The sequence below is a fragment of the Embiotoca jacksoni genome, unplaced genomic scaffold, assembly GCF_022577435.1.
Source record: "Embiotoca jacksoni isolate LCO1_2020_lvr unplaced genomic scaffold, fEmbJac1.0.p SCAF_34, whole genome shotgun sequence".
NCBI classification, from domain to species: domain Eukaryota; kingdom Metazoa; phylum Chordata; class Actinopteri; family Embiotocidae; genus Embiotoca; species Embiotoca jacksoni.
In genome coordinates this window covers 3,919,893-3,945,564 of record NW_027185386.1, presented here as the reverse complement: position 1 = coordinate 3,945,564, position 25,672 = coordinate 3,919,893, and the positions used below count along the sequence as shown (strand labels likewise).

General features: G+C 47.1%; 3 protein-coding genes across 6 annotated transcripts; 1 reads left to right on the top strand and 2 right to left on the bottom strand.

Moving 5' to 3' along the window:
• Positions 1 to 88: 88 nt before the first annotated feature.
• LOC138207780 (rho GTPase-activating protein 27-like) lies at positions 89 to 14,860 on the bottom strand. Its single transcript, XM_069165281.1, is given in 23 exon segments — positions 89 to 1,375; positions 1,469 to 1,574; positions 1,690 to 1,824; positions 1,939 to 2,016; positions 2,455 to 2,553; positions 2,699 to 2,821; positions 2,985 to 3,057; positions 3,181 to 3,279; positions 3,761 to 3,862; positions 4,073 to 4,160; positions 4,247 to 4,314; positions 4,606 to 4,671; positions 4,861 to 4,941; positions 5,109 to 5,189; positions 5,371 to 5,454; positions 5,565 to 5,627; positions 5,877 to 6,047; positions 6,130 to 6,189; positions 6,191 to 6,271; positions 7,178 to 7,378; positions 9,509 to 10,503; positions 10,587 to 10,691; positions 14,769 to 14,860. Coding segments are annotated over 22 exon segments (3,063 nt in total). The 5' UTR covers positions 10,618 to 10,691; positions 14,769 to 14,860; the 3' UTR covers positions 89 to 1,197.
• Positions 14,861 to 15,132: 272 nt separating this feature from the next.
• Positions 15,133 to 20,840, top strand: samd14 (sterile alpha motif domain containing 14). Of its 4 annotated transcripts, none has more exons than XM_069165283.1 (11): positions 15,133 to 15,846; positions 16,921 to 16,970; positions 17,721 to 17,893; positions 18,011 to 18,127; positions 18,214 to 18,400; positions 18,506 to 18,605; positions 18,707 to 18,775; positions 18,866 to 19,022; positions 19,860 to 19,982; positions 20,444 to 20,599; positions 20,685 to 20,840. In XM_069165283.1, the coding sequence occupies exons 2-11, from the start codon at positions 16,934 to 16,936 to the stop codon at positions 20,838 to 20,840; spliced, it is 1,275 nt and encodes a 424-aa protein (XP_069021384.1). In that variant the 5' UTR covers positions 15,133 to 15,846; positions 16,921 to 16,933. The 4 variants fall into 4 exon arrangements, with proteins under 4 accessions (XP_069021384.1, XP_069021383.1, XP_069021385.1 ...); XM_069165282.1 differs by having other exon boundaries at positions 15,134 to 15,846; positions 17,721 to 17,902; XM_069165284.1 differs by having other exon boundaries at positions 15,138 to 15,846; positions 17,721 to 17,881.
• A 551-nt stretch (positions 20,841 to 21,391) lies between these two features.
• On the bottom strand, positions 21,392 to 23,710 carry LOC138207783 (granulocyte colony-stimulating factor-like). Its single transcript, XM_069165287.1, has 5 exons — positions 23,497 to 23,710; positions 22,851 to 23,023; positions 22,659 to 22,769; positions 22,187 to 22,318; positions 21,392 to 22,069 (listed from the first exon to the last, which is right to left on the bottom strand). Exons 1-5 carry the CDS (start codon positions 23,510 to 23,512, stop codon positions 21,896 to 21,898), a joined length of 606 nt encoding a protein of 201 aa, XP_069021388.1. The 5' UTR covers positions 23,513 to 23,710; the 3' UTR covers positions 21,392 to 21,895.
• Positions 23,711 to 25,672: the final 1,962 nt, after the last annotated feature.

Genomic DNA, 25,672 nt, shown 5'->3' with positions numbered 1-25,672 from the left:
AAAACAAACGGCTGAAAGACTCTAAATCTACGTTTTGTTTCCTGTTCATATTGTTCTTCTCTGAGATCGTTTATTGTCACTTCTTCTTATTCTTATGAGGCATGTCAGTTCAGAAAAAGGTCATACTATAAAAATAAAAAAAAGTGATTTAAAAAAATACATATATCGTATTTTAGGACGATGCCGCTAAATTTGATGTTTCACTGTGAAACAGGAAATTGATGTTTAAAGTGAAACAACGCTCCAAACCTCACACAACTTTGCACACGTGTCAGGCACCAACTTTCATAAGTTTTTGAAGATGTTAAAGCCGGCAATTTTTAGATTTTTTTTTTTTTTAATAAAATGAAGGAAAGAGATTAAAGAATTAAAGAAATAATCTCTGAACGTGGCCCCACTCACCTTTCAAGTGACGTCACAGACTAACAACTTTGAAACACACCGGTCACATGACAGTCGGACAAAGGTTCTCAGTGTTGATGAAAGAGAAGAAGAACTCTTCCACCAGGCTTCATTCAAATTTTACTGCATTTTACTCTTTTATTACATTTTATTGTTTCGGTATTTAAACTAACATTTTATTTCTTTATGAATCTCCTCACATGCTGAGAGCTCACCTGTGTGAGTCACCCGGCCTCATGTTCTTCTGAGTTCTTCGACAAACCAACTGTTCGACGGTCAGATTGAACACTGAAGTTTCCACAGAAACAAAGGAACACCTGAACGCATCGTACAGATCGGTTTCAGTTTTAATACAACTTTTCTGAACAGAAGTTAATCTGCTCTTTGTTCGGTGATACGTAATAGTCAACACTATAAAAACATCGTACAGACAATCGTAACAGAATTCACAACGAATTCATCGTTACAGCAGGTAAAAATGTTCCCGTTAAAAACTCTGAATGTTTCTGAGTGTTTGGTTCTGTGCAGTACGTCAGGGAAACGTCCCAGGTCCCCTGAACGTCCCATCAGAACTTCTCCAAGGTCAAAGAACGAGGTTTCAGAACCAGTCCAGGGTTCTAGGAGGTTCCACTCAGGTTCTACTTGGATCATTCAGGTACAATCGTTAAAAGGGGCATCAGCAGGTTCTGGTTCTGTCCCCAGCCGTGATGTTCAGGTACAAAGTTCTGGAAGGTGCTAGAGGACTTGGCGTGATGTTCTGAAGGCTACGTCCTGGACCTGGTCCTGGACCTGGTCCTAACTCTGGGAGAAGACGACAGGGAACGCGTTGAGCATAAGCTCCACTATCTGGCTCTGGAACACCATGTGGATCGTCATGTTGGCCGACTCGGTCTGTGGGCGGAGCAGCGTGGGTCCGAACACGATGGCGACGCTCTGAACCGACATCCTGTTGGAGTCTTTGTGGTCGACGACCCTGGAGAGAGACGGTCTGTCAGTAAACAAACTGTTCTGGTTCTGTCGAGTCCACCTGGATCGTCCCCCCGTCCTCCCTCTCATGTGAACTCACCTGCGCAGGTGTTTGAAGAGCAGCTCCATGGTGTGGTGGTTCGGGACCGGCAGAGACTGGACCAGGTCCCTCATGTAGGACACTTTGAGTCCGTAGTCCGGAATCTCTGCACACACAAAACCAGAGATCTGCTGGATACATGGCCCGGTTCTGCATAACGGGGGGGTTGTTGTGTACTGTGTGTAGTTGTTGTGTATTGTGTGTAGTTGTTGTGTACTGACGGATGGCAGCGATGAACTTGTCGAACACGCTGAAGGGGAACAACGGTTCTGGAAGCTCCCGCAGGAACAACTTCAGAGCTCCGGTGATCACGTGGATCTCCTCCCACTGTCCGTCCTCCAGGTCCAACTGGTCCTCTGCAGGGACACAGGAGACAACACAGTGTTGTGATTGATGATCAGACTGTTGACAGACAGAATCAGCTGATGGTTATTGATCGGTGATCAGCTGTCAGTCAGACCAGCTGTTACCGTGGTCGGCTTTATGTCGGAGTTTCTGGATCACGGCCAGGTTCCCGCTCACTCTGTAGATCCCGTCCACGTCCAGACCTGAAAACAGACAGACACGTCAAACATCTCATCAATAATAACTGCTGTTGCTGTGACGACGTGAAGCTGTTCTGTCACACATCAGTAAACTGAAAAAAACAGTTGTTTACAGGTATTTACAGCTGTTTACAGGTGTATACAGATTTGTATAGGTGTTTACAGGTGTTTATAGGTGTATACAGGTATATTCAGGTGTTTATAGGTATTTACAGGTGTTTACAGATGTTTATAGGTGATTACAGGTTTATTCAGGTGTTTACAGGTGTTTATAGGTGTATACCGGTGTATACAGGTATATTCAGGTGTTTACAGATGTTTATAGGTGTTTACAGGTGTTTACAGATGTTTACAGGTGTTTACAGGTGTTTATAGGTGTTTACAGATGTTTACAGGTGTTTACAGGTGTTTATAGGTGTTTACAGGTGTTGCTGTGCTTACCTCTCCTCTCCACCGTTCTGATGCACTTCTCCACAAATCTGGGGATGTCTGCGTTCTCTCGGTGGCAGAGCGTGTCCAGGTGACATCCGAAGACGTTGTCTGAAAGAAAGAGACGAAGAAGACTTTAAATATCCACAGATTAAATACGACGCCGACGTGCCCAACGTGTCACGTATGGATCCGTCCTTCATGCTGCCGGCAGGTCGGCCGGGTTCAGACCTGCAGCTCTGCTCTGAATCGTTACCTCGGATGTATCCTCTCTCCTTGACGCTCTGCAGTGTCGGCCTGCGCTGCAGGAAGCGCCGCAGTTTGGTCCGAACTCGGCGCTGCTCGGAGTCGGACCCGGACCCGGAAGAAGTCCTATTGGCTGAACAGCAGCAGAAGAAGAAACATCAGACTGAGGAACTGATCCGGTTTTAAAAGGAAGTCAATCCAAAACAAATATTAAAAGAAGGTCAAACGACATGAAATACATTTAATTCCAATAATAAACCAATAAATCTAAACAGGATGTGATGTCAAAGACTCACATGTCCTCTTCCTGTCTTTGTCCTCTTTGTCTGAAGAAGCTTCGTCCTCGTCTTCACTCACATGTTCCTGTTCCTGAAATACAACCTGACCTCAGACCTCACAAACACACAACTTCACAAACACACACAAACACACAAACAGGCAGGACCACAACTACTGTGTGTAGAGTGTGTACTGTGTAGTGTGTAGTGTCACCAGCTGTCTGATGGCGTCCTGGATCACTTTGAACCAATCAGTGATGATGCTCTCCGTGTCGTACTGCATCAGATATTCACAGCCCTGACGAGTCTTCAGCTGCACACACAAACACACACTGTTTACACACAAACACACACTGTTTACACATAAACACACTGTTTACACACAGACACACACTGTTTACACACAAGCACACTGTTTACACACAAGCACACTGTTTACACACAGACACACACTGTTTACACACAAGCAACGTGTTTACACACAAACACACACTGTTTATGCTGTTGTTTCCGTGGTTACGCCAACATCACGGCAACCATGTAGTGTTAGTGTGTAAACAGTGTGTGTTATGAAGTGTGTAGAGTGTGTGCTGTCAGGGAGAGGACTCCTGTAACCATGGCAACCGTGATAGGGGTGCTATCGTAACCGTGGTAACACATGACACGGAACCCCTGACACGGTAACCGAGTTGTGGAACCCCCTACGAATGTAACCATGGTAACGGAGATGTGGAACTCATATGACTGTCTGTACCTATGGTAACGGAGACTCTATCGTATCCATGGTGACGTACCTCCAGAACATTCTTCTTGGATGACTTGTCTTTGGCGGCCCAAACCACCGAAGACCCTCGTAGGTCGACCGTGTACTCTGGAACGATCTGGGAGGCCTTACCCTGAGGGAAACGAGCCTTCATCATCATCCTCCTCATCATCATCATCATCACTATCACCATCATCAGTGTATTCAAACTGACAGATTTTAATCCCCTCCTTCAATTTCAATTAAATCTTTGATAAAGTTGAATGAACATATTTTAGATCATTAAACTGAAACACGTTCTGGTGTCAGTAAATCACAGATCGGTTCCAGCTCAATGTCTTACAGGGTTCCCAGTCGGAGTGGACTTTGGGTCTTTGTGGAGGGTGAGGATCCCTCCGTGGAGGACGGTCCAGGACTGACTCCAGTTCTTCCTGAACAACAACAACAACAACAACATGAACAACATCAACATGAACAACAAACAGATGAACAAACCCTTCCTTGTTCCTCCTCTCACCTGATCTTTTTACCATGATCTGCCACTTTGGTCTTGTTGAGGATTCCTGCTTTCTCCAGCATGTGACACTATGGAGACAGACACACAGACAGGTGAACAGACAGACAGGTGAACTAAAGATGGACAGTAGAAACACAGACAGACAGGTGAACCACAGACGGAAAGGTCCCTTCAGGTGAATAAAACGTTGGATTCTCGTTGAGACTTCATGTTAGTAGAAACACGTCTGCTAACACGTTTCCAAGGCAACCACACCAAGATCTGACACCGTCGCCACAGTAACTTTCACCAAACTCTTGACAGAAACACCCCAACAGACACCCAGTAACTCCAACAGCCAATCAGGGGCCAGGACCTACATGCAGCTGGTGGGAGCCTGTGCTCCGATCGGACAGATTCCTCTTCAGTCTGAACCCATCAGTGAGCTTGATGAGGGAGAACATGATGACATCACACAGGGCGTCAACCAATGAGTGAATGAATGATGACAGGTGAGACATTGGAACAGTGAGACAGGTGGGACAGTGAGATAATGAGACAGGTGGGACAGTGAGATAATGAGACAGGTGGGACAGTGAGATAGTGAGACAGGTGAGACAGTGAGATAGGTGTACCGGTGAGCTGTCGGGGGACGGTCTACGGTTGGATATGTCTGTGATGTCAGAGACGTTCCTGCGGTGACTCGGTCCAAAAGTCTGAAACACAAAACGTCGTCATGAACTTCCTGAAACGGGTCAAACTGAATTTTCACACTTTAAGTGATCAGAACCAAAACCAGGACAAGGACCAGAACTGTCCACTGTGATCCAGACTGAGAGGTTCTGTTTGCTGGTCCTGTCCGGTAACAGTCGTTGGTACTCACTTCCTCGGCGACGCTGTGTCTCCACTTCCTGACCTCCTCTGATACTCCGTTTCCAATCATCCTCTGGGGCACCGGCAGGGGCTGTAATAAATAAACCAGTCAATGAGTCGAGGAAAGGTATACATGGATGGATTGATTGATTGATTGATTGATTGATTGATTGATTGATTGATTATAAATTATAGACTATCGATTATTGATTATTTATTATTGATTGATTGATTGATTGATTGATTGATTGATTGATTGATTGATTGATTACCTCCTGCTGCCTCCACTGCGAGCTGTTCGGCTCTCTCAGGTCCAGCTGAGCTCGGGGGATCAGACTGACGTGCTGCTGAGGATTCTGGGAAAAGAACCAGGAACAAACTGGTGATTAGACCGGATAAGCTGGACATCTGTCTGTCCTGCGGTAACCATGGAAACAGGTGTCGAGGTGTCGTGTCTGTGTCGTACCGCGGTGAAGACGGTGTCATTAGTGGGGGCGCCGCCGGGATAGTCTTCCTCCGGCAGCGGAGGCTTCAAACCAACAGGAAACAGGATGCAGGATGCAGGAAACAGGAAACAGCGTTTCAAACAGACGTCAAACGACGTGTTTCACCCGATATGAACTCTTCTGTAGTCGACATTAAATAAAACCTGACAGAACTTTTATAAACTGGACCTGTCTGTCCCTGTTGATGTTGGATGTGTTGGACGTGTTGGACATGTCTGTCCCTGTTCTGATCTGTACTGGTCCTGGATCTGATCCGGACTCTCGGGACGTACCGGGCAGTTGTCGGGCTTCCTGCCGGCCGTGGATTCAGGCGGGGACGAGGGAGACGAGGCAGGCGAGGGTGACAGCAGCTCCGGCATGGCCCAGGAAGTGTCCCCTGTGGAGGGGTTGTGGTAGTAGAACCTCCCTGAGATTTCGTCCAGCAGCGTCTCCCAGCCAGAACCCTGACAGGAAGCAGGAGGACGCCAGTGTCTCAGTGTCCACCGTGTCTCAGTGTCCACACTTGATAACGCAGGTGTTTCCTACCTGAGAGGAGGTGGGGGACAGAAGGGAGGTCTGCTGCCCGGACTGGTCCATGTCTCCGTCCAGCGGGGGGGGCGGACCAAGTGGTCTGTCTGGTGACAGGATGGTAATAAAACTTCTTCCCGCTGTCCTGGTCGGTGTGCACCTGAACAACAAACATGTAAACAAACAAACAAACAAACACATTCTGCTCAGTAGAATCCTTCAGAGCTTGTGGTGTCTTCAGGTGCAGTCGTATTCATATGAAGGTTGATGACTTTTTGATCACTTTAAATAAACGATTATGAACCAAATAAATGATTATTAAATCATCTCCATCCAGTTTATTAGTTTATTGAGTTAAAATGAAAATTAGTCTATTATTTTAACTGAACTTGATGTTAAAAAAAAATATTAAGATATAATTGTAGAGAGCGATCCAACATGAACCCGACTTCACATCAGAACTGTGAACAGTCGCTCTGCCGCTCACAAACAAACGATCAGCTGACAGCTCAAATAACAGCTGATCAAACTTTAACCACCCCGGAGCTGCAGCGACAGGAGGACACGGAAACAATGAACGGAAACAATAAACAAAAACAATGAATGGAAACAATAAACAGAAAAAAAAACCAGAAACAATGAACGGAAACAATGAACTGAAACAATGAACGGAAACAATAAACAAAAACAATGAACGGAAACAATAAACAGGAAAAAAAAAACAGAAACAATGAACGGAAACAATGAACAAAAACAATGAACGGAAACAATAAACAAAAACAATGAACGGAAACAATAAACAAAAACAATGAACGGAAACAATAAACAAAAACAATGAACGGAAACAATGAAGGGAAACGGAACGGAAAACAATAATAATAATAATTCCTCTTCCTGTCCTTTCACTCTTTCACCTTAGTTTTTCTTTCAGCGCTCCCTGACAGGTTTTTTTTACGGAAACTGAACGTACATTTAATTCGCCGCTTCATTTCCTTTAAGTTTATAAATTTCTTTGAACCAATGAAAACACATATGTAGTTCTACATGGGGTCAGAGGTCACCTTACCTGCCATCCGTCCTGTTGGCTGACAGGAGAGGCGGGGCTTATCATGCCAGAAGAGGAGGGGCCTGAAGATGGAGGGGTGTGTTCTACTGGGGACGGGGCGGAGCCTGGGGTAGGTGGTGAGACAACCGTCTGAGGCGGAGAAGTTTTCTTCAGAGAGACATTGGCATAGATGGGCGAGTTAGGGCCGAGCGAGGGGCGGTCCTCCAGAGAGAGAGAGAGAGAGAGAGAGAGAAAAGTTACCAGACGACACTCGGTTCTATCTCTGATGGAACCAGACAGAACCAACCAGAACCAATCAGACCCCTCCTCCTCAGGTATTATTATAACAATGGTATTTGTATGCATGCGTGTGTGTGTGTGTGTGTGTGTGTGTGTGTGTGTGTGTGTGTGTGTGTGTGTGTATGCGTGCGTGCGTGTGTGTGTGTGTTTGTGTGTCTGTAAACTCGTCTTCTTTCTGTCCTCATTAAGGACAATCATCTTCATCTGAGAGGAAGGACTCCTCCCATGTTTTATAAACACACACACACACACACACACACACACACACACACACACGTTATCATCCTGTGATAATGAATATGATGCTGTATTTTTTATCCTTCAGTTTATTTTGTCTTTAAAAACCTGCTTAAAATCAAACTGATTATTATTAACATTATTATTATTATTATTATTTACTTTTATTGTTATAAGTGAGACTTCAAATTATAGTTATAAGTGAGCTTTATTGATATTATTAACATGATGATGATGATGAGTTTCACATCAACCTGAACAAACTTCATCAGTCTTTATTCTGAAACCTGAATCCACGCTGTGCAGACCAGCTTTTACTGTGAAAGGCACTTTCAGCCGTAAAAGTCTTCCCTTCAGGTTTTAATGATGTTAAAAATGAATCGTTCAGGAAGTGTGGACTTACCCAGAATTCACCTTTGTGAGTTTTAGAGTTAAATCCTGACATGAAGTCTGAAGGTTTCTTTCTGTTTTAATCCGTCTGGAACTGAAGATGTTTTCTGCTGCGGAGCTCTGCAGGTTGTTAGCCCCGCCTCTTGCCTCTCTATAGCCCCGCCCCCCTCCAATGGGCAGTCCTGTTTAGGAGTCTACTGATGTTGATCAAAGGAGCCTCCTCAGGGACACATGAACTGTCTGTCAACACCACGCTGCCCCCTGCTGGTCATCAGACTGACCTGTCCTCTGTCAGAGGACATCAGACTGACCTGTCCTCCGTCAGAGGACATCTGAACACATTGACTCCTTTCAGAGTTTCTGTTTAAATGTTTCAGCAGCGAAACACAAAAACCTGCAGCTTCAGTTACATACTAGTTCAACCAGTTTACACACACATACAACACACACACACACACACACACACACACACACACACACACACACACACACACACACACTCTAAGGTGTCAGGTTACAGCAGGACTGTTTCCTGTTTCGTCCTGCAGGTGGCGCTGCAGCATCATCATCTCTGTGTTTCCTGTCCAACCCTGAACACATCCTGCTGCAACATCACATCCTGAACAAACACACACACACACACACACACACACACACACACACACACACACACACACACACGGCCTCTAGTTTTGAGGGTCTGGAGTCAATAAATGTAAATATGCAAATAAATAAATAAAAACAAACCAAATCAATATAAATATTCACGCAATGATTTAAAATGAAATCAATAAAACAAACAGCTTTTTTTTTTCAGGGTCCGTTAGCTGCAGGTCTGGAGGTCAAAGGTCACCATGTTACTTGAGTCAATGCTGCAGGAGGCTTTTATTTTGGAAAAAAAACACCTGACGTGTGACTGAACATCTTCTGGCCACTTCTGATAATCAATAATTCATCTCATCGTCCTGACAACACACAGCCGTCCAATCAGACGTTTCACCCCGAACACAACAACTGCGTCTCTGTGGGATGCGTTCAACACCGAGTGTAGGACACCAGAGGTCCCACTGTTTTCCTGTGTTGTTTATCACACTGATAAACAACAACAACAGTTTCAATCTTTATTTTTTATAACTTTATGGTTTCATGTTTATCAATACTTTTATTGATCACTTCATTTTCTTTAATAATTTACTCTTTGTTTTGTATTTTATAAATCTTGACTGTCTGTATTTTACTATTTTAACTAATGTTCAATATTTATTCCTTTATTTTTGTATATATTACATTTATTCCTCTGAAGCAGCTTTTTCTTTGAATCTTTTTTTCTTCTGATCTGATCGGGGCAATAGATGTCTCACCTGTGTGGGGGGCGGGGCAATAGATGTCTCACCTGTGTGGGGGGCGGGGCAATAGATGTCTCACCTGTGTAGGGGGCGGGGCTGGTGCAAGTTCAGGCGGCGCTCCGGGACTGACTCGTCCTCCAACCAGAGCCTCCAGGTCCAGGTTCAGGTCCTGGATGGACTCGTAGATGTGATGTGAATCTCTCTCCTTCAGCGAGACCCTCTCCTCCCCCACCTCCTCCTTCTCTTCCTCATCGCTCTCCTCAGTGCTCGTCTCCTCCTTCTCCTTCTCTTCCTCCTCCTCCTCCTCCTCGTCCGGTGCAATCGGAGACTCCTGGTCGTCATGGGGACCTGTGGACGATGAGGACGTGCCGTGGGGTGGGACCACCGGCGGTACCACTGGCGGTACCACTGGCGGTACCACCGGTGGGACCACCGGCGTCTCCACGGCGATGGGCTGGTTCTGGGCCCGCGGCGTGGAGAGTGGGTCTGCTGGGCTGAAGCTCGGGACTCGAGGCTTCCCAGAGTCCCTCTGGTCGTCCAGGAAGCCCGGCAGGTGGGGCTCCTTTTTGGTTGCTGCGGTCCCGGTGTCTTCTGGACCGGCGAGGGGGATGGCGGGATGCCATTGTGCCAGCACCACCGGGGGAGTCGGGTCTTGGATGTCCAGCGGGAAGCCGAAGGTGGACATACGGTTCTCGTTCTTCTGGTACCTGGTGGAGGCGTCGAGTCGGAGGCGGATCGTCACCTCGTCCCCCGGTTTGGTTCTGATCCCACTGGGATCCTCCACAGGCTTTGGAATGGGAACGGGGACGGGGACCGGAGCCACCACAGGCAGCAGTACCGGTTCAGGATTGGGCTTGTCAGTGAAGTCCAGGGGGGAGGGGAAGTCCGGCGGCAGCTCTTTGACGTACTTGGCCGGGATGTAGAAGGGCTTGGCGTCGTGGTCGGCCCGGACCTGCCACCAGTGGGCGTTGGTCTTTGCCAGCAGGACGTAGCGCTCATTGGGTTTGATGGAGACCAGTTCCCCGTCGCGGCCCTCATACTCATATTGGAACTCCACCAGGACCAGACCCAGACCTGAAGGAGCGGGTCCAGACCGGAGGGTTAGAGAGGGGCAACGAGGAGCTAATGCTAATGCTAACAACAATAAGAGAACTCACCTCTGCTCAGCAGAGAGGAAGGTGCTGCCATTGTAACAGGCCCCGCCCCCTCTGGTAGATGACTCTGGAGGTGAGGGGTCAAAGGTCACACCTGATCATCCGCCCCTTAAAAAAGCAGAAAACACATATCCCAGAGTTAAAATATGAGGATGTTGGCTCAGTAAGCCCCGCCCCCCTCCACCACATTATTAAACCAACTGCAAACAATCAGCAACCAGCAGTGATGTCATGAAGCCTCCACTTCAGATGCTCGTCGTCGCCATCTTGCTAGTTCGGAGCAGTTTGAAACAGGAATTGACCATATTTGGACATATTGGGAATTGACTTTGTCTTTCAGAAGGTGTTCCTTCAATAGGAGTCTGTGGAGCCCCTAATGGTCCTCGGTGGTACTGCACTTTAAGGCTTCACTCTTCAGAAGCTACGAACAGTTGATGTCCTCAAAGATGAGGAAACAAACAAACAAACAAACAAACAAACAAAACAAGAATGAAACAGAAACAAATGAAAGCAAACAGAACCAGCAGCTCTGAAACAATATCTGTCTGATCCACGAACAACAATCTGTCTCTGACACGAGACAAACCAAAACCTCGGAGGACATGAAGAAGACTGGAACCTGAAGAAGAACAACGTGAGAGAAGAAGAAACCGCTCTGAGTTTGTGCTTCGTGTCTTTACACATCGGATAATCTGATCTGAACTCTGCCAACAGAAGCTGTTTACAACATCTGTTATCTGCTGCAGGTGAGCGATGAACAGGAAGTGCCGTATATAATCACTCTCTGTATGTAGACCTGACGTAGACCTGACGTAGGCCTACACCTGACCTGGACCTGCTCTGGACCTGACGTATACCTGGGCCTGACGTAGACCTGGACCTGACCTGACCTGAGCTGACCTGACGTAGACCTGACGTACACCTGGACCTGGACCTGACGTAGACCTGGACCTGACCTGGACCTGACCTGGACCTGACGTAGACCTGGGCCTGACGTAGACCTGGGCCTGACGTAGACCTGGACCTGAACTGATCTGAGCTGACCTGACGTAGACCTTGATGTAGACCTGGAGGTCTTAAAGCGGCTTCATCAACTGAAATGAATTTGTGTATTTGTTTTTGATGAGTATTTTGTAAATATTTTTTTTTTCTAATGTTAGAAACATTAGAAACAACATTAGAAATAACATTAGAAACAGTATTCAAAATATTAGAAACAACATTCAAAATATTAGAAATAACATTAGAAACAACATTCAAAATATTAGAAACAACATTAGAAACAACATTCAAAATATTAGAAACAACATTAGAAACCACAGAAACACTGTGTCTGTGACTCAGCCCTTCCTGCCCTGCAGCCTCTGAGCCAGGCACTCAGCCACACTGAACAATAGCAGGAGGCTGTTCTCAGACCGGCTCTGTTTACACGGGGAAGCACCGCGCATCCTGTCTGCTGCAAGCCCCGCCCACTCTGCACTGTAGACTCCACCCCTGCATGACATCACACCGTGCTCTGTGTGTGTTTCCTGTCTTTGTACAGAAAAATAGTGTGACTGCAGACGATGAAGCAGCTGAACGTTCATTTAAAATGTTCTGATCAGTAATCAATAACACATTAATAACGCATCAATAACACCTAAATAACAACAATAACGCATCAATAACACCTAAATAACAACAATAACGCATCAATAACACGTCAATAACACATCAATAACACCTAAATAACAACAATAACGCATCAATAACACGTCAATAACACATCAGTAACAACAATAACATGTCAATAACACGTCAATAACACAACGATCACGTGACCTGATGATGTCATCTTCTATTGTTTTTATTGCCAACAATGAAAGTTTCGCTGAATTGAATCTTTTTGAAACACACACACAGATCTGAAACACACCTGAAACACACCTGAGCAGGTGAGTGACTGACACTGGAATGCAGGCACCCCTCCCCCACCCTTCTCCCTCTGTCAACCACACCCACACCGCCAGGCTGGTATGTAACACACACACAGACACACACACACACACACACACACACACATACACATATATATATATATATATATATTTATATATATATACATATAAAAAAAACTGATCTTCACCAAAGCTAAAAAACACCAAAGTCCCTGTAATGCAGCTGTCGGACGAAGTTCCCATAATGTAGGTTTTATCAACACAATGAGAACTATTTCTTCTTCGAGTTTTTACACGTAAAGTCCAAAGACAAGCAGAGACAACACACACACACACACCCTGCTCTGTGACCACAGGATGAAGTGTGTGAAAAAATAAACTGAGCTGTCAATCATCAAACCGAGGTCGAGGGTTTGTGGCAGGCCACGCCCCGTTAGCCAATCAGAGGAGAGGAAGACCACCCTTCGCCAGCAGAGAGAGGCAGAGCCGCAGAGTGTCATGTGACATCATGAGACCAGCAGCCAATCAGGGGTGTGTGTGTGAGCGAGAGGGGTGAACCTTCACCCTGAGTGAGCGGGTGTGGTCGCACACAGAAATAACTTTCAATCATAAATCCGTCGGCTGGCTCCGCCCACAGAGCGGGAAACAAACACAGCACTCCCAACATGTTTGTCTGACACAGAAAACAAAATGCTGCTCTCCGATTGGCTGTCAGGCAGTTTAGGTTTATAAACTGCCATAGCAACATAACTCACGTTAGGTCCTCTGTTAACTTTAGGACCTCCAAAACGTTCAGACGTACCTCAAGGAACCCTGGAACCTCCTCAAGGACCTTAACAACTTCCCCAAGACCCTCTGAAGACCTGCACCCACATCAAGGACCTCAATCAGCTGCTCAAGGACCTCTATCAGCTGCTCAAGGACCTCAATCAGCTGCTCAAGGACCTCAATCACCTGCTCAAGGACCTCTATCACCTGCTCAAGGACCTCTATCACCTGCTCAAGGACCTCCACAAACTCCTCTTTATATCTTTACATGTATAAATCTACACGTATATCTTAACATGTATAACTTTACATGTATAACTTTGCATATATATCTTAACATGAATATATTTACATGTATAACTTTACATGTATAACTTTGCATGTATAACGCTACATGTACATATTTACATGTAAATCTTTTCATGTATAACTTTACATGTATAATGCTACATATACATATTTACATGTATAACTTTACATGTATAACTCTACATGTACATATTTACATGTATATCTTAATATGTATAACTCTACATGTACATATTTACATGTATATCTTAATATGTATAACTCTACATGTACATATTTACATGTATAACTATGCTGTCCTTTTCTCTCTCTTCTCTCCCCTCTCACCCCAACCGGTCGAGGAAGATGGCCGCCCGTCTCTTAGCCTGGTTCTGTCTGAGGTTTCTTCCTGTTCAGAGAGTTTTTCCTTCCTTCTGTTGGAGGTTTTTCTCCCTTAAAGATGAGATTTTCCCTCCTAGTTTATGTGGAAATTGTTGAATTGTTGGGTATAATATTGTACAGTTCCACTGTAAGGACTTTAACGTGTTAAGTACCATGAAATAACCTGTGTTGTGATTTGGCGATATATAAATAAAATTGAATTGAATTGAATGTATAACTTTACATGTATATCTGAACATGTATATCTTAACATATACATATTTAGATGTATATCTTTACGTGTATAACTTTGGATGTAAATACATGTTGTGAAAATGTAAAGACTAATATACACATGTATAATTTTCATGTACAGTTCCAATATTTTAAATGTACAAATGAAACTGAATAAGACATTTGTTGTTAGTTTCTGCTCAGTTTCGAGAGTCATCTGAAATTAGGACACCGAGTTTTCCTCTGAACACCCGGACGCACACACACACACACACACACACACACACACACACACACACACACACACACACACACACACGCGTATAAAACCCTGATCTTCAGCTAAAAAACAAAACAAGTCCCTGTAATGCAGCTGTCGGACGAGGTCCCCATAATATAAGTTTTATCAACACAATGAGAACTTTTTTTTTTTTTTTACTTTTAAAGTCCAAAAACAAGCAGAGAAAACTCTCTCTCTCACACACACACACACACACACACAGCCAAAACCTATACACCCTGAATATCCCATCATAGCAGACAGATCGATGAGTAGTTTGATAGTTTAATAGTTTACCTGGCGTCAGATCCAACCATCCTGCTGCTCCTCTTTTTTTCTCCTCTGTTCCTGAAGGGGTAAGTCCAACTCACTCAAACAGGTTCCTGTCTCTCTCTCTCTCTCTCTCTCTCTCTCTCTAGCTCCACCCCTCCCTGACCTGCCGGTCCCAGCTTGCCCCCCCACCCCTCCCTCTTCCTCCTCCTCTTCCTCCTCCTCTTCCTCTCCCTGCCCTGCAGGAGAAGCCATAAGTCATGATCTCTGTGTAGCTCAGCGTCGCCCTCTGGTGGCCATCCGCAGGTGGTGCAATCATGCGGGGTTCACGGACAACGGTGTGACGCGTACATGCGGCGCAGTGTGTTTAAAACGACGTGTTTTTAATCTCACCTTTTCACGCAGGAGTTTGTCAGTTCGTAAAACCTGCAGCTTTGGATGGTATTTCCCAGAATGATTTCTTTCTTCCATGACATTACAAATATTTATTGTTATAAAACCTGCAGCTTCAGAGGGTTTGAACGGAGACAACACCTGGAACTACCGTCGGACTCGGCGCTCTGCTGCCACCTGCTGTCAGAGTGTGGAACAGACTCGTCAACACATCAGGAAACAGTCTGCTTCACAATTATTTGATTTTATCCTTCTGACATCATCACATCTTCATGAATATTCTCCTCTTCGTCGTGTTTATTGTTGTTATTTGTGTTTTTCTGCATCATGTTTTATTGATCTGTGGATGTTTTACATTCTTCATGTTCCTCCATCCTTCCGTCTGCTCGGTCCAATCCTCCCCCTCCTTCTCCTCCCTGCACAGTCCCTCTCCTCCCCCTCCTCTTCCTCCTCCCCCCCCCACTCCTCCCTCAGCCTGTCCTTGGAACAGCCGTTCAGATGGAAGCTGCAGTTCGCTGCTGATCGTTCGTTCTTCCAGCTGTCAGCAGACTCTTGCAGCAGCCTGCGCGCTCTCACGAGGAAACTACAGCTCCCACAATCCTCGGCTGCAGCCCAGACGGTCGCCTTGTCCGGAGCGAAGCCCCGTGGAACTCTGGGAGTCGCGGTCCTCGCTGGACCGGCTGCTGACATGACGGCAGACAGACGCAGAGAGGTGAGTTCATCTGTCTCTGTTGTTGTTCATGTTGTTGTTGTTGTTGTTTACCTGCCTGATGTCTCAGCCCCCCCTCCAACCCTGCGTCTGCTCGGCCTCCACCTCGCTGTCATCTTCATCCTCCATCAAACATCCTCCTCCTCTACCTCTGACGCTGCATTTTCCTGTGCGTGTGTGTGTGTGTGTGTGTGTGTGTGTGTGTGTGTGTGTGTGTGTGTGTGTGTGTGTGTGAGAGCATCTCCACCCAGTCTGAGAAGCTCACATCAATCTGCTGGTTCAGAAGCTGCCAATGTTGTTCAGGAAACTACACGATACACAACGATACACAACGATACACAACAATACACAACGATACACAACGATACACAACGATACACAACGATACACAACGATACACAACACTTACTCGATCTGATTGGAAACCTTGACGATACTACGTCCCGCCCACTGATACCTGTAGCCTGACTGCACCACAGGCCTGTCAATCAAACAGACACGCCCCCCCCAAAAAACAGGTCTTCTTGAATCTTCTTTTCTAATGAATGAGGGATTATTTTCAGATGGACCTCCAGAAAACTAATAAGAAGGAGCGACTTTAGCGAACAACACCGAGATAACTGCTGGAGACATTTTATTGACTTTGTATTTAATGAGAGAAGTTGAATGGGAGTCTATGGAGCCGGAGGCTTTTTGGAGCCGACCTCTAGTGGCGCTCGGTGGTATTGCAGCTTCAGGCACTTCTGCATCGGCCTCGTTTTTCAGACCCGGAAGCTACGAACTCTTTTATAGACAGTCTGTGTTTTTACAGCTCCGCCAAAACTTATCGCATCGACTGTTGTCATGGCAACAACTTTTGTGTTTCACTGGCCGCTAACGATGATAACGTTACAGCACATTTTCGCGAACGTCGACCAGTTTGCTCCGGATCAGAGACGATCAATCAGCTTCTGATTCATTCTGATAAATTGACTTTTTATTTTGTTTTAATTCTCATTTTTATTGTGAAGAAAGTTTGTTGACGAACAGACGGACAGCTCCTTTAAATTCGAACACTTCCTGTTTGTGTCTGAACAGTAACTGCTGAGACATGTCTGCTAGCCTGGACGATACGGACAGCGTGTTCGGTGAGTGTCACACACACACACACACACACACACACACACACACACACACACACACACACACACACACAGGAAACGTTAAACAGGAAGTTACCGCGATGTGTTCACTGTTTAATTTACTGCCGTAGATGTAATTTCACTACATGACCAGCAGGGGGAGCTCATCCTGCAACAGAAGAAGAGGACATGGCTGCAGCAGCATGGGGTGGGTGGGGGGGGCGGAGCCCTCTGGTGGTGAACATAGGGTAAAATGGAGGCTGCAGTTCACCGCTCCGTCCACCGGGGGCGACGTGTCAGCGTTGCATTCAGAACATGCACGCACTTGATGACGTCAGAGTGGGAGGTGTCCTCTACGGGACAGACGGGTGTACTACGCACGTTGTCGTGGTAACGAGTTGAATGAAAAGATGACGACGAATATTTCCTTCCATGAATGTTGAAACTTTTCAGAGGAACACGGTGGGCGTGTCTGTCAGACAGTCACATGACTTCTCAACCACGTCACCGTGATTCATGTTGGTTTACGAAATAAGAGTCAACAAGAAGGTTTCCCTCTTTTGTTCCTCCTGGTTGTGAGGACATTTCTGACCTGTGTGGACGTTGTCTCTGGTCCTGACTTTAGGACAGACCTCCAAAGGGACGTTTGAGGGTTGAGACTTGGTGGACAGACGGCTGTGTGTTTAAAAACCGAACCTGCATGCTGGGTCATCAGGGGGTCAGAGGTCATCTCCCACCATCCTGTGTGTGTCTCAGACCTGAACACGGCGATCCCAGAGACGGAATTGCTGGACAACAGCATCCAGAAAGGACGAGCCCAGCTGTCTGTCAAGGCGCGGAGGCACCGCCCCTCCAGGTCCCGTTACCGTGACAGTGTGAGCTCGACGGAGGGCGACGACAGCCTTGACAGGAAGGAGGTCAGAGAAGAGGCATGCTGGGTAATGTAGTCAATCTGTGGCAGCGGGTAAATAAAACAGTTTTACATGAGAAACATATTTACAGGATTTATGATCAACATTAAATTGTGTGTGCATGTGTGATATCAGGACAGTCCGTCACACTCCGCCCGCTCACCTCTCCACCTGGCAATGCGAGGCTCCTCCCCCTCTCCTGAGTCACTGCTGTCGAATCGAAGCCCCGCCTTCTCCTTCGATGCGCCGCTGGTGAGACTAATCAGAGCTCAGGACAGGTTTTCATCTTGGAGAAAGAAAAAAAACAAAACAAAACAGCGATCATTTTGATTTCTCAGGTGCGTCGCTCTCCGGACGACGGAGGCGCGTCAATCGCTGCTCCCCCACGGGGGCGGTACCGTCAGCTGACCAATGCGACGTCTCAGGAGCCTTTGGTGGCGCCCAGCAGCTCGCTGTCTAAATCCTACCCCTCCTCCGACTGCTCACCTGTCTACATGAGGAGGAACAGGAGGCCCGACAGTGAAGGTACACACACACCTGTTCACACCTGTGCACACTTGTAAACACCTGTTCACACCTGTGTGTGTGTGTGTGTGTGTGTGTGTGTGTGTGTGTGTGTGTGTGTGTCAGTGTTGGTCTCTGATACCAGTAGAGATTCCAGTCCAGCTGATCCCGGCAGTCCAACCGTCGTCTTTGACAAGAAAACTAAGAGACGCTTCCTGGACCTGGGGTGAGACACACACACACACACACACACACTCACACTCACACACACACACACACACACACACACACAAAGTGTGTCTCCTGAACAGGTGTGTTGTGTCTCAGGGTGACTCTCCGGCGTTCATACATCCGAGTGAGGAAAGAGAAATCCAACCGTCTCTCTGTGGGCAGCAGGTGGGTCCTTCACGCTCAGCTTTTATTCTGAAAGTTCCACTTCAACAGGATCAAAGTGTTTCCTGTCCTCACGCTGTCCTTCGTCCTCAGAGAGACGTCCGAGAGTCCGTCTCGGTCCTCCGGGTCCTTCGTCTCCTTCTCCTGGTTCACTGAAGGACGAGGGTCTCTGTCCTCCTCCGTGACCCCCCCGTGCTCCCCAAAACTCCCCCCGCTGACCTCCCCGAGACCCCGCAAGTCCCACTCCCAGGTACCACGCCCACTCTTCATCCTCCCGCACCGCCACTCGTTCATCACATCATCTGAATGTGGTCAGGTGTCAGGTGACAGGTGACAGGAGCAGGTGGCAATGCTGCAGCGGGTTACAGCTTCAACGCAGAACAGCATTTACTGGCATGTCAGCAGCTCTGAGGGGGAGGAGTCTCGGGTCTTCATCATTTAAACCAGAGATTTCTGTCTTCATGTTTATAGGAGGAGCAGCTCGTGTAACACAGAACAAACCACAGCTGAGTGATCATGTGACTCCTCTCCTCTCATCTGTGTGTGTGTGTGTGTGTGTGTTCTGTTTTATCTCTTCACTTTATGACTCTCTTTTTACCATCAACGCTCAGAGACAGAGATCCATTAAAGTTTCATCAGCTGCTAATGGCTCTAATGGGCTTCAGTGTGTGTGTGTGTGTGTGTGTGTGTGTGTGTGTGTGTGTGTGTGTGTGTGTGTGTGTGTGTGTGTGTGTGCGTGAGGTGTCTGAGGTAAAACATAATGTCTGAGGTACGATGGAAACATGAGGGGACCAAACACTGAGCTCTGAGGAACACCAGACTGGTCCTTTATCACAGCTGAGTGTGGACATGATTTCAATCTTCTGTAGAGACTCTTTATTTTGAAATGTTCACAGCTTTGTTTTATTCAGAGCTGCTTCTTGTTGTCAGTCTGATGAAATCTAAACTATAAATTCACTGAGGACATCAGTGGATTGAAGACATCTTCAGTTCACTATCACGGTTCAGACATGAGAAGAAGACAAAGTGAAACCTGATCTGTCTCCTCTTCCTCTTCCTCTTCGTCCTCCTCCTCCTCCTCCTGCAGGAGTCGGCTCTCAGTGAGGAGTTTTCTCCTCCTCACACCTCCTCCTCCATCTCCCCTCCTGTCGACTCCTTCTCCTCCAGATCCTCCCATCCGTACCACACGCTGTCGCAGTCCTCCGACGAGGTAACAACACCAAATATCAACACCATTAACAACAACATCATTAACAATAACACCGTTAACAACAACACCGTTAAAACAGCACTGTTAACAACAACAATGTTAAAACAACAATGATAACAACAACAACACCGATAACAACACCATTAAAAAAACACTGACAACAACAACACCGTTAACAACAACACCGTTAAAACAGCACTGTTAACAACAACAATGTTAAAACAACAATGATAACAACAACACAGATAACAACACCATTTAGAAAAAACACTGACAACAACAACACCGTTAACAACAACACTGTTAAAAAACACAGATAACAACAACACCGTTAACAACACCGATAACATCAACACCGTTAAAAAAAACACCGATAACAACAACACATTTCTTTCACACTTCACACTTCTTTATCTCACAACTGTGATTTGCTGTGCCCCCTCCCCTCTTATCCCCCCCAGCCCTGTGATGAAGCCTCCTCTCTGGTGTCCTCCTGGACGACTCAGGAGGTCTGTCAGTGGCTCAGAGAACTCAACATGGAGCAGTACGTCCCAGAATTCAGTGCAAGAGACATTGACGGACAGCAGCTGTTGCATATGGATGGCAGCAAGCTGAAGGTGAGGATGAGGGGCATGTTTAGTGGGCAGAGGAAGTACCAGCATCCTCCCGGTGTAACCTCGGATGTCCTCTTGTCCTCTGCAGGGTCTGGGCGTGCTCAGTTCGTCCGATCGCAGCGCTCTGAAGCGTCGCATCAAAGACGTCCAAACGGCAGCCGAGAAGGAGAGAAAAGCTTTGGACAAGATGGAGAAACAGAAAGAGAAACAACGGAGGAAAGACCAGGAGCAGCGCAGGAACTGAGCACCGCCAGCAGGGAAAGGCAGAGGGGCGGACTGGGGGGTTGGACGGGGTGGGGGTTGGGGTGGAGGGGGGGCTGGAGGGGAGTGCAGGGGAGGCAAAGGGGAGGCCGAAGGGAGGACGGGGGTTCAGGTTTCCCAGTTTGAAGCAGAAAGACGAGCAGATTTCTGTCCGAGTGAAGCTTCACCACAACAAACAATCTCTGTTTCTGTGAGAGCAGAAGAAGACAGGAAGTTTAAAACTACGGAAGCCCTCAAAGGACAAAGGTTATTTTTCTGTTTCAGCTTATTAAACTGATGAATGTAGTTTTGATTTACGGATCATTTTGATTCTTGTTGAACCTGCAGCTGCATTTCTCCAATAAACGGATCAGTTTGTCCACTAAATGTTCTCCTTTAATTTTTATCAGGTGACCTCATCATTTTATTTAGAAATCTAAACCCATAAATATCGTTTAATTTTGAAATATAAAGACAAAACATCATTTTATTTTGAAATATAAAGATATAAATATCATTTTATTTTGAAACATAGACATAAATACCATATTACAAAGAAAATAAATGTATGTCCCAAAACATCACTTGTGATGAAGGTCGAGACATTCACAAAAACAAACATCAATAAATAATCAATAAATAACTTCCATAAATAAAAGCACAATAAATAACCAGCAGACGTTCTTCTTCTGAACTCTTCCTGTCAAGAAACACCGGCCTTTTCAAAATATATGTCTGTTTAGAAAGCAATTTCCTGCTTCATGTTTCCTGCTTTATGTTTCCTGCTTCATGTTTCCTGCTTCATGTTTCCTGCTTCCTGCTTCCCGTTTCCTCCAGCAGCGTTCACAGACGAGCTGCAGAAACTGTTCACGTGTCGTTTCAGTGAAAACCAACAACACGTCTTAATTTCCTGCAGCTGCTTCACAATAAGAGCTGCAGCTCCGCCCCTAATGGTGAAACTTTTACTGTGAAAAGAGGAAGAGGAGGAAGAGGAGGTCCCCATGAGCAGGTCTGTCTCCACTGTCCCCTGGTGGGCGGGGCTTAGCGTGTGCCTGCGACTCACAGCCTGTAGGCGGCGGCGGCTCTCAGGCTGCGGATCAGGTCGTGACAGAAGGAGCGCAGGCGCGTCAGCGTCACGTGAGCCGCCACCTGCAGCTTGAAGGTATCATCGAGAGGGTCCAGGTCCAGAATCTGGTTCTGGTCTGGACTGCTGAGCTGAGCCGCCTCCTTCATCTGAAACACACGGACAGCTGTCAGCCAATCACAGACAAATCCCGCACATCACATGACCAGAGATCAGAGCCGCTGAGGGGGCGTCTCCACTGTGATGTCACATCAGGTGAGCGTTACCTTGGTGATATGGGTCAGCAGGTCCCTCAGGTCAGCTCTTAGGTCCTTCAGTCCGCCGAGTCGGTCCGACAGAACTCCCAGCAGCCCCTGGTACAGCTGACCGCCCGCCAACATACGCTGCACACACGTGTCCTACAGGGGCCGACACGCAAACTCGTCACATGACCACCTCGCACGGAACGAGACTGGACAGTAGAGAACCAACCCAAGAACTGTGAGACCAGAACTGAGCGTCTGGAACTTCTGAGACAGACAGAGGAGAACCTGGAAAACCTGGAGAACCCGAAGAACCAAGAGAACCAGGAGAACCAGGAGAGCCCGAAGAATCAGCAGAACCCAAAGAACCCAAAGAATCAGGAGAACGTGAAGAACCCAAAGGACCCGAAGAACCAAGAGAACCAGGAGAGCCCGAAGAATCAAGAGAACCAGGAGAACCCAGACAAGAAGCCCCGCCTCCAGACTGCAGACTGACCAGTGAGAAGCGCTCGGACAGCGGTTTGAGGACGGGGGCGGGGGGAATTCCCAGTGATGTCACCATCATCTGCAGGTTGGAGGTCTGCATGGAGCCGCTGAGGGTCAAACCCTGAGGAGGACACAACGTCGTTATCAACACAAGAAGAAGAAGAAGAAGAAGCTGACAGCGGCCAATCAGACGTCTGTTTACCTCGGTGGTGATGGCGGCTGCGTGCACGGCGGGGATGTCTCCCAAGATCTTCTCCACCAGCGTCTTCGCTCGCTCCGCCGCCTCTCTGAAGGCCGGGGGGAGGGCGGACGGCGAGCTGACGGGAGCTGATTGGACCAAAGTTGTAAACAGGAAGCAGTGCAGCAGGGCGATGGCTGGAGGAGGAGAACGACACGTGACACCTGGCTCAGTTTACAGATGTGGAACACCTTGCTCAGTTTACAGATGTTTAACACCTTGCTCAGTTTACAGATGTTTAACACCTTGCTCAGTTTACAGTTGTTTAACACCTGGCTCAGTTTACAGATGTTTAACACCTGGCTCAGTTTACAGATGTGGAACACCTGGCTCAGTTTACAATTGTTGAACGTGTAGACAGCTGCAGCCTAGTAAAACTGAAGAAATGTAAAACTTTTTAAAATCACCTGAGAGGACCTGCAGACACTAACTGACACTAACAACCCTCCATACAGACCCCGGGTACCCGCCGTACCTGCTGAGCCTCAGGTGAGCCGTGCTCAGGTGAGCTGCAGTGTTTTTATGGAATTCTGTTTAGCTCTGAGAATCCCGCCTCCACCAGACCCCATATGCATATTTCTGCTGATTTTAGGGGCCCCTCCAGACGTACCTATGCGGGTGTCCATGTCGGTCAGGGCGGCTGTGGGTCTCCGTGTGTCAGTGTGTGTCCGCCGTGAAGCTGCGCAGATTCTCCTTGAGCTTCCATTTGCGACCCTTCGGACTTTTTATGCATTTTGCGCTGCGGGGTTTTCCGCTGACTGACACCGGAGTCATCCCGGGGTGTGACGAAGTTCCTCAACCTCCTGCGTCACGCCAAGATGCGGGACGTGCGGTGTGGAGAAGGAACTTAGCAGTTCAGACGCAACAGGAGAGCCTGCGCGAGTTTTACGAGGCGCGCCACGTGACGTCACACCTTTATTTCGACACCGGAGGCGGACTGAGTCAGTTCAGGTGTTTGAAGAACTTCCTGCTGCCTTTCACACGAACCCAGCGGAACCAGCAGAACCAGGACCGAAGGTGGTGACCTGTTATGATTGTTGATGAGCATTGATTATTGTTACTGATCATTGTCACCTGTCTCAGGTGTGTCTCAGTCTGTAACTTATCCGTTCACAAACTTCTGCTCGATGAGGAAACACTCAGTGAAGTGAGGCGTTTGCGTTTTCCAGGATTTCTTAACATGCCGACACAGAGGAGGAAGGAGGTGGTGAATAATACACACATACACATTCCCACAGAAATACACACACACATTTCACAATAGCTTGCTGAAATGGGAAACTACAGTTTGACTAAACCAGATATGGGTGCTGCGTTCAGGTTCCTTAATGTTCTCCGACCCTCACCAACGTAGATGTTCTCTGACCCTCTCTAACGTAGACGTTCTCCAACCATCACTAACGTAATGTTCTCCGACCTTCACTAACGTAGACGTTCTCCGACCCTCACCAACGTAGATGTTCTTCACCCTTCACCAACATACTTTTTCCGACCTTCACTAACGTAAATGTTCTCCAACAGTCACCAACGTAGTTTCTCAGACCTTCATTAACGTAAACGTTCTCCGACCCTCACCAACGTAGACGTTCTCCGACCCTCACCAACGTAGACGTTCTTCGACCTTGACCAACGTACTTTCTCCAACCTCCACATTAGTAAACGTTCTCCAATCCTCACCAACGTAGACATTCTCCGACCCTCACCAAAGTAGACGTTCTCCGACCTTCACCATCGTAGACGTTCTCCGACCCTCACCAACGTAGATGTTCTCTGACCTCCATTAACGTAAACGTTCTCCAACCCTCACTAACGTAAACATTCTCCTACCCTCACCAACGTCTCTAACGTAGACGTTCTCCGACCTTCACTGACGTAGACATTCTCCAACCCTCACCGACGTAGACGTTCTCCGACCTTCACTAACGTAGACGTTCTCCTACCCTCACCAACGTCTCTAACGTAGACGTTCTCCGACCTTCACTGACGTAGACGTTCTCCAACCCTCACCGACGTAGACGTTCTCCGACCTTCTCTAACGTAGACTTTCTCAGACCCTCACCAACGTAGATGTTCTTCAACCGTCACCAATATAGACTTTCTCCGACCCTCACCAACGTAGACGTTCTCCGACCCTCACCAACGTAGACGTTCTCCGACCTTCACTAACTTAGACGTTCTCCGACCCTCACCAACGTAGATGTTCTCTGACCCTCACCAACGTAAACGTAGATGTTCTCCGACCCTCACCAACGTAGACGTAGACGTTCTCCGACCCTCACCAACGTAGACGTTCTCCAACCCTCACTAACGTAAACGTTCTCCGACCCTCACCAACGTAGACATTCTCCGACCTTCACTAACGTAGACGTTCTCCGACCCTCACCAACGTAGATGTTCTCCGACCCTCACCAACGTAGACATTCTCCGACCCTCACTGACGTAAACGTTCTCCGACCCTCACCAACGTAAACATTCTCCGACCCTCACCAATGTAGACGTTCTCTTAAATTCTCTAACGTAGACGTTCTCCGACCCTCACCGACGTAGACGTCCTCCGACCTTCTCTAACTTAGACTTTCTCAGACCCTCACCAACGTAGATGTTCTTCGACCTTCACCAACATACTTTCTCCAACTTTTTACTAACGTAAATGTTCTTTGACCGTCACCAACATAGACTTTCTCCGACATTCATTAACGTAAACGTTCTCCGACCCTCAGCAATGTAGACGTTCTCCGACCCAAACGTAAACATTCTCCAACCATCACTAATGTAATGTTCTCCAA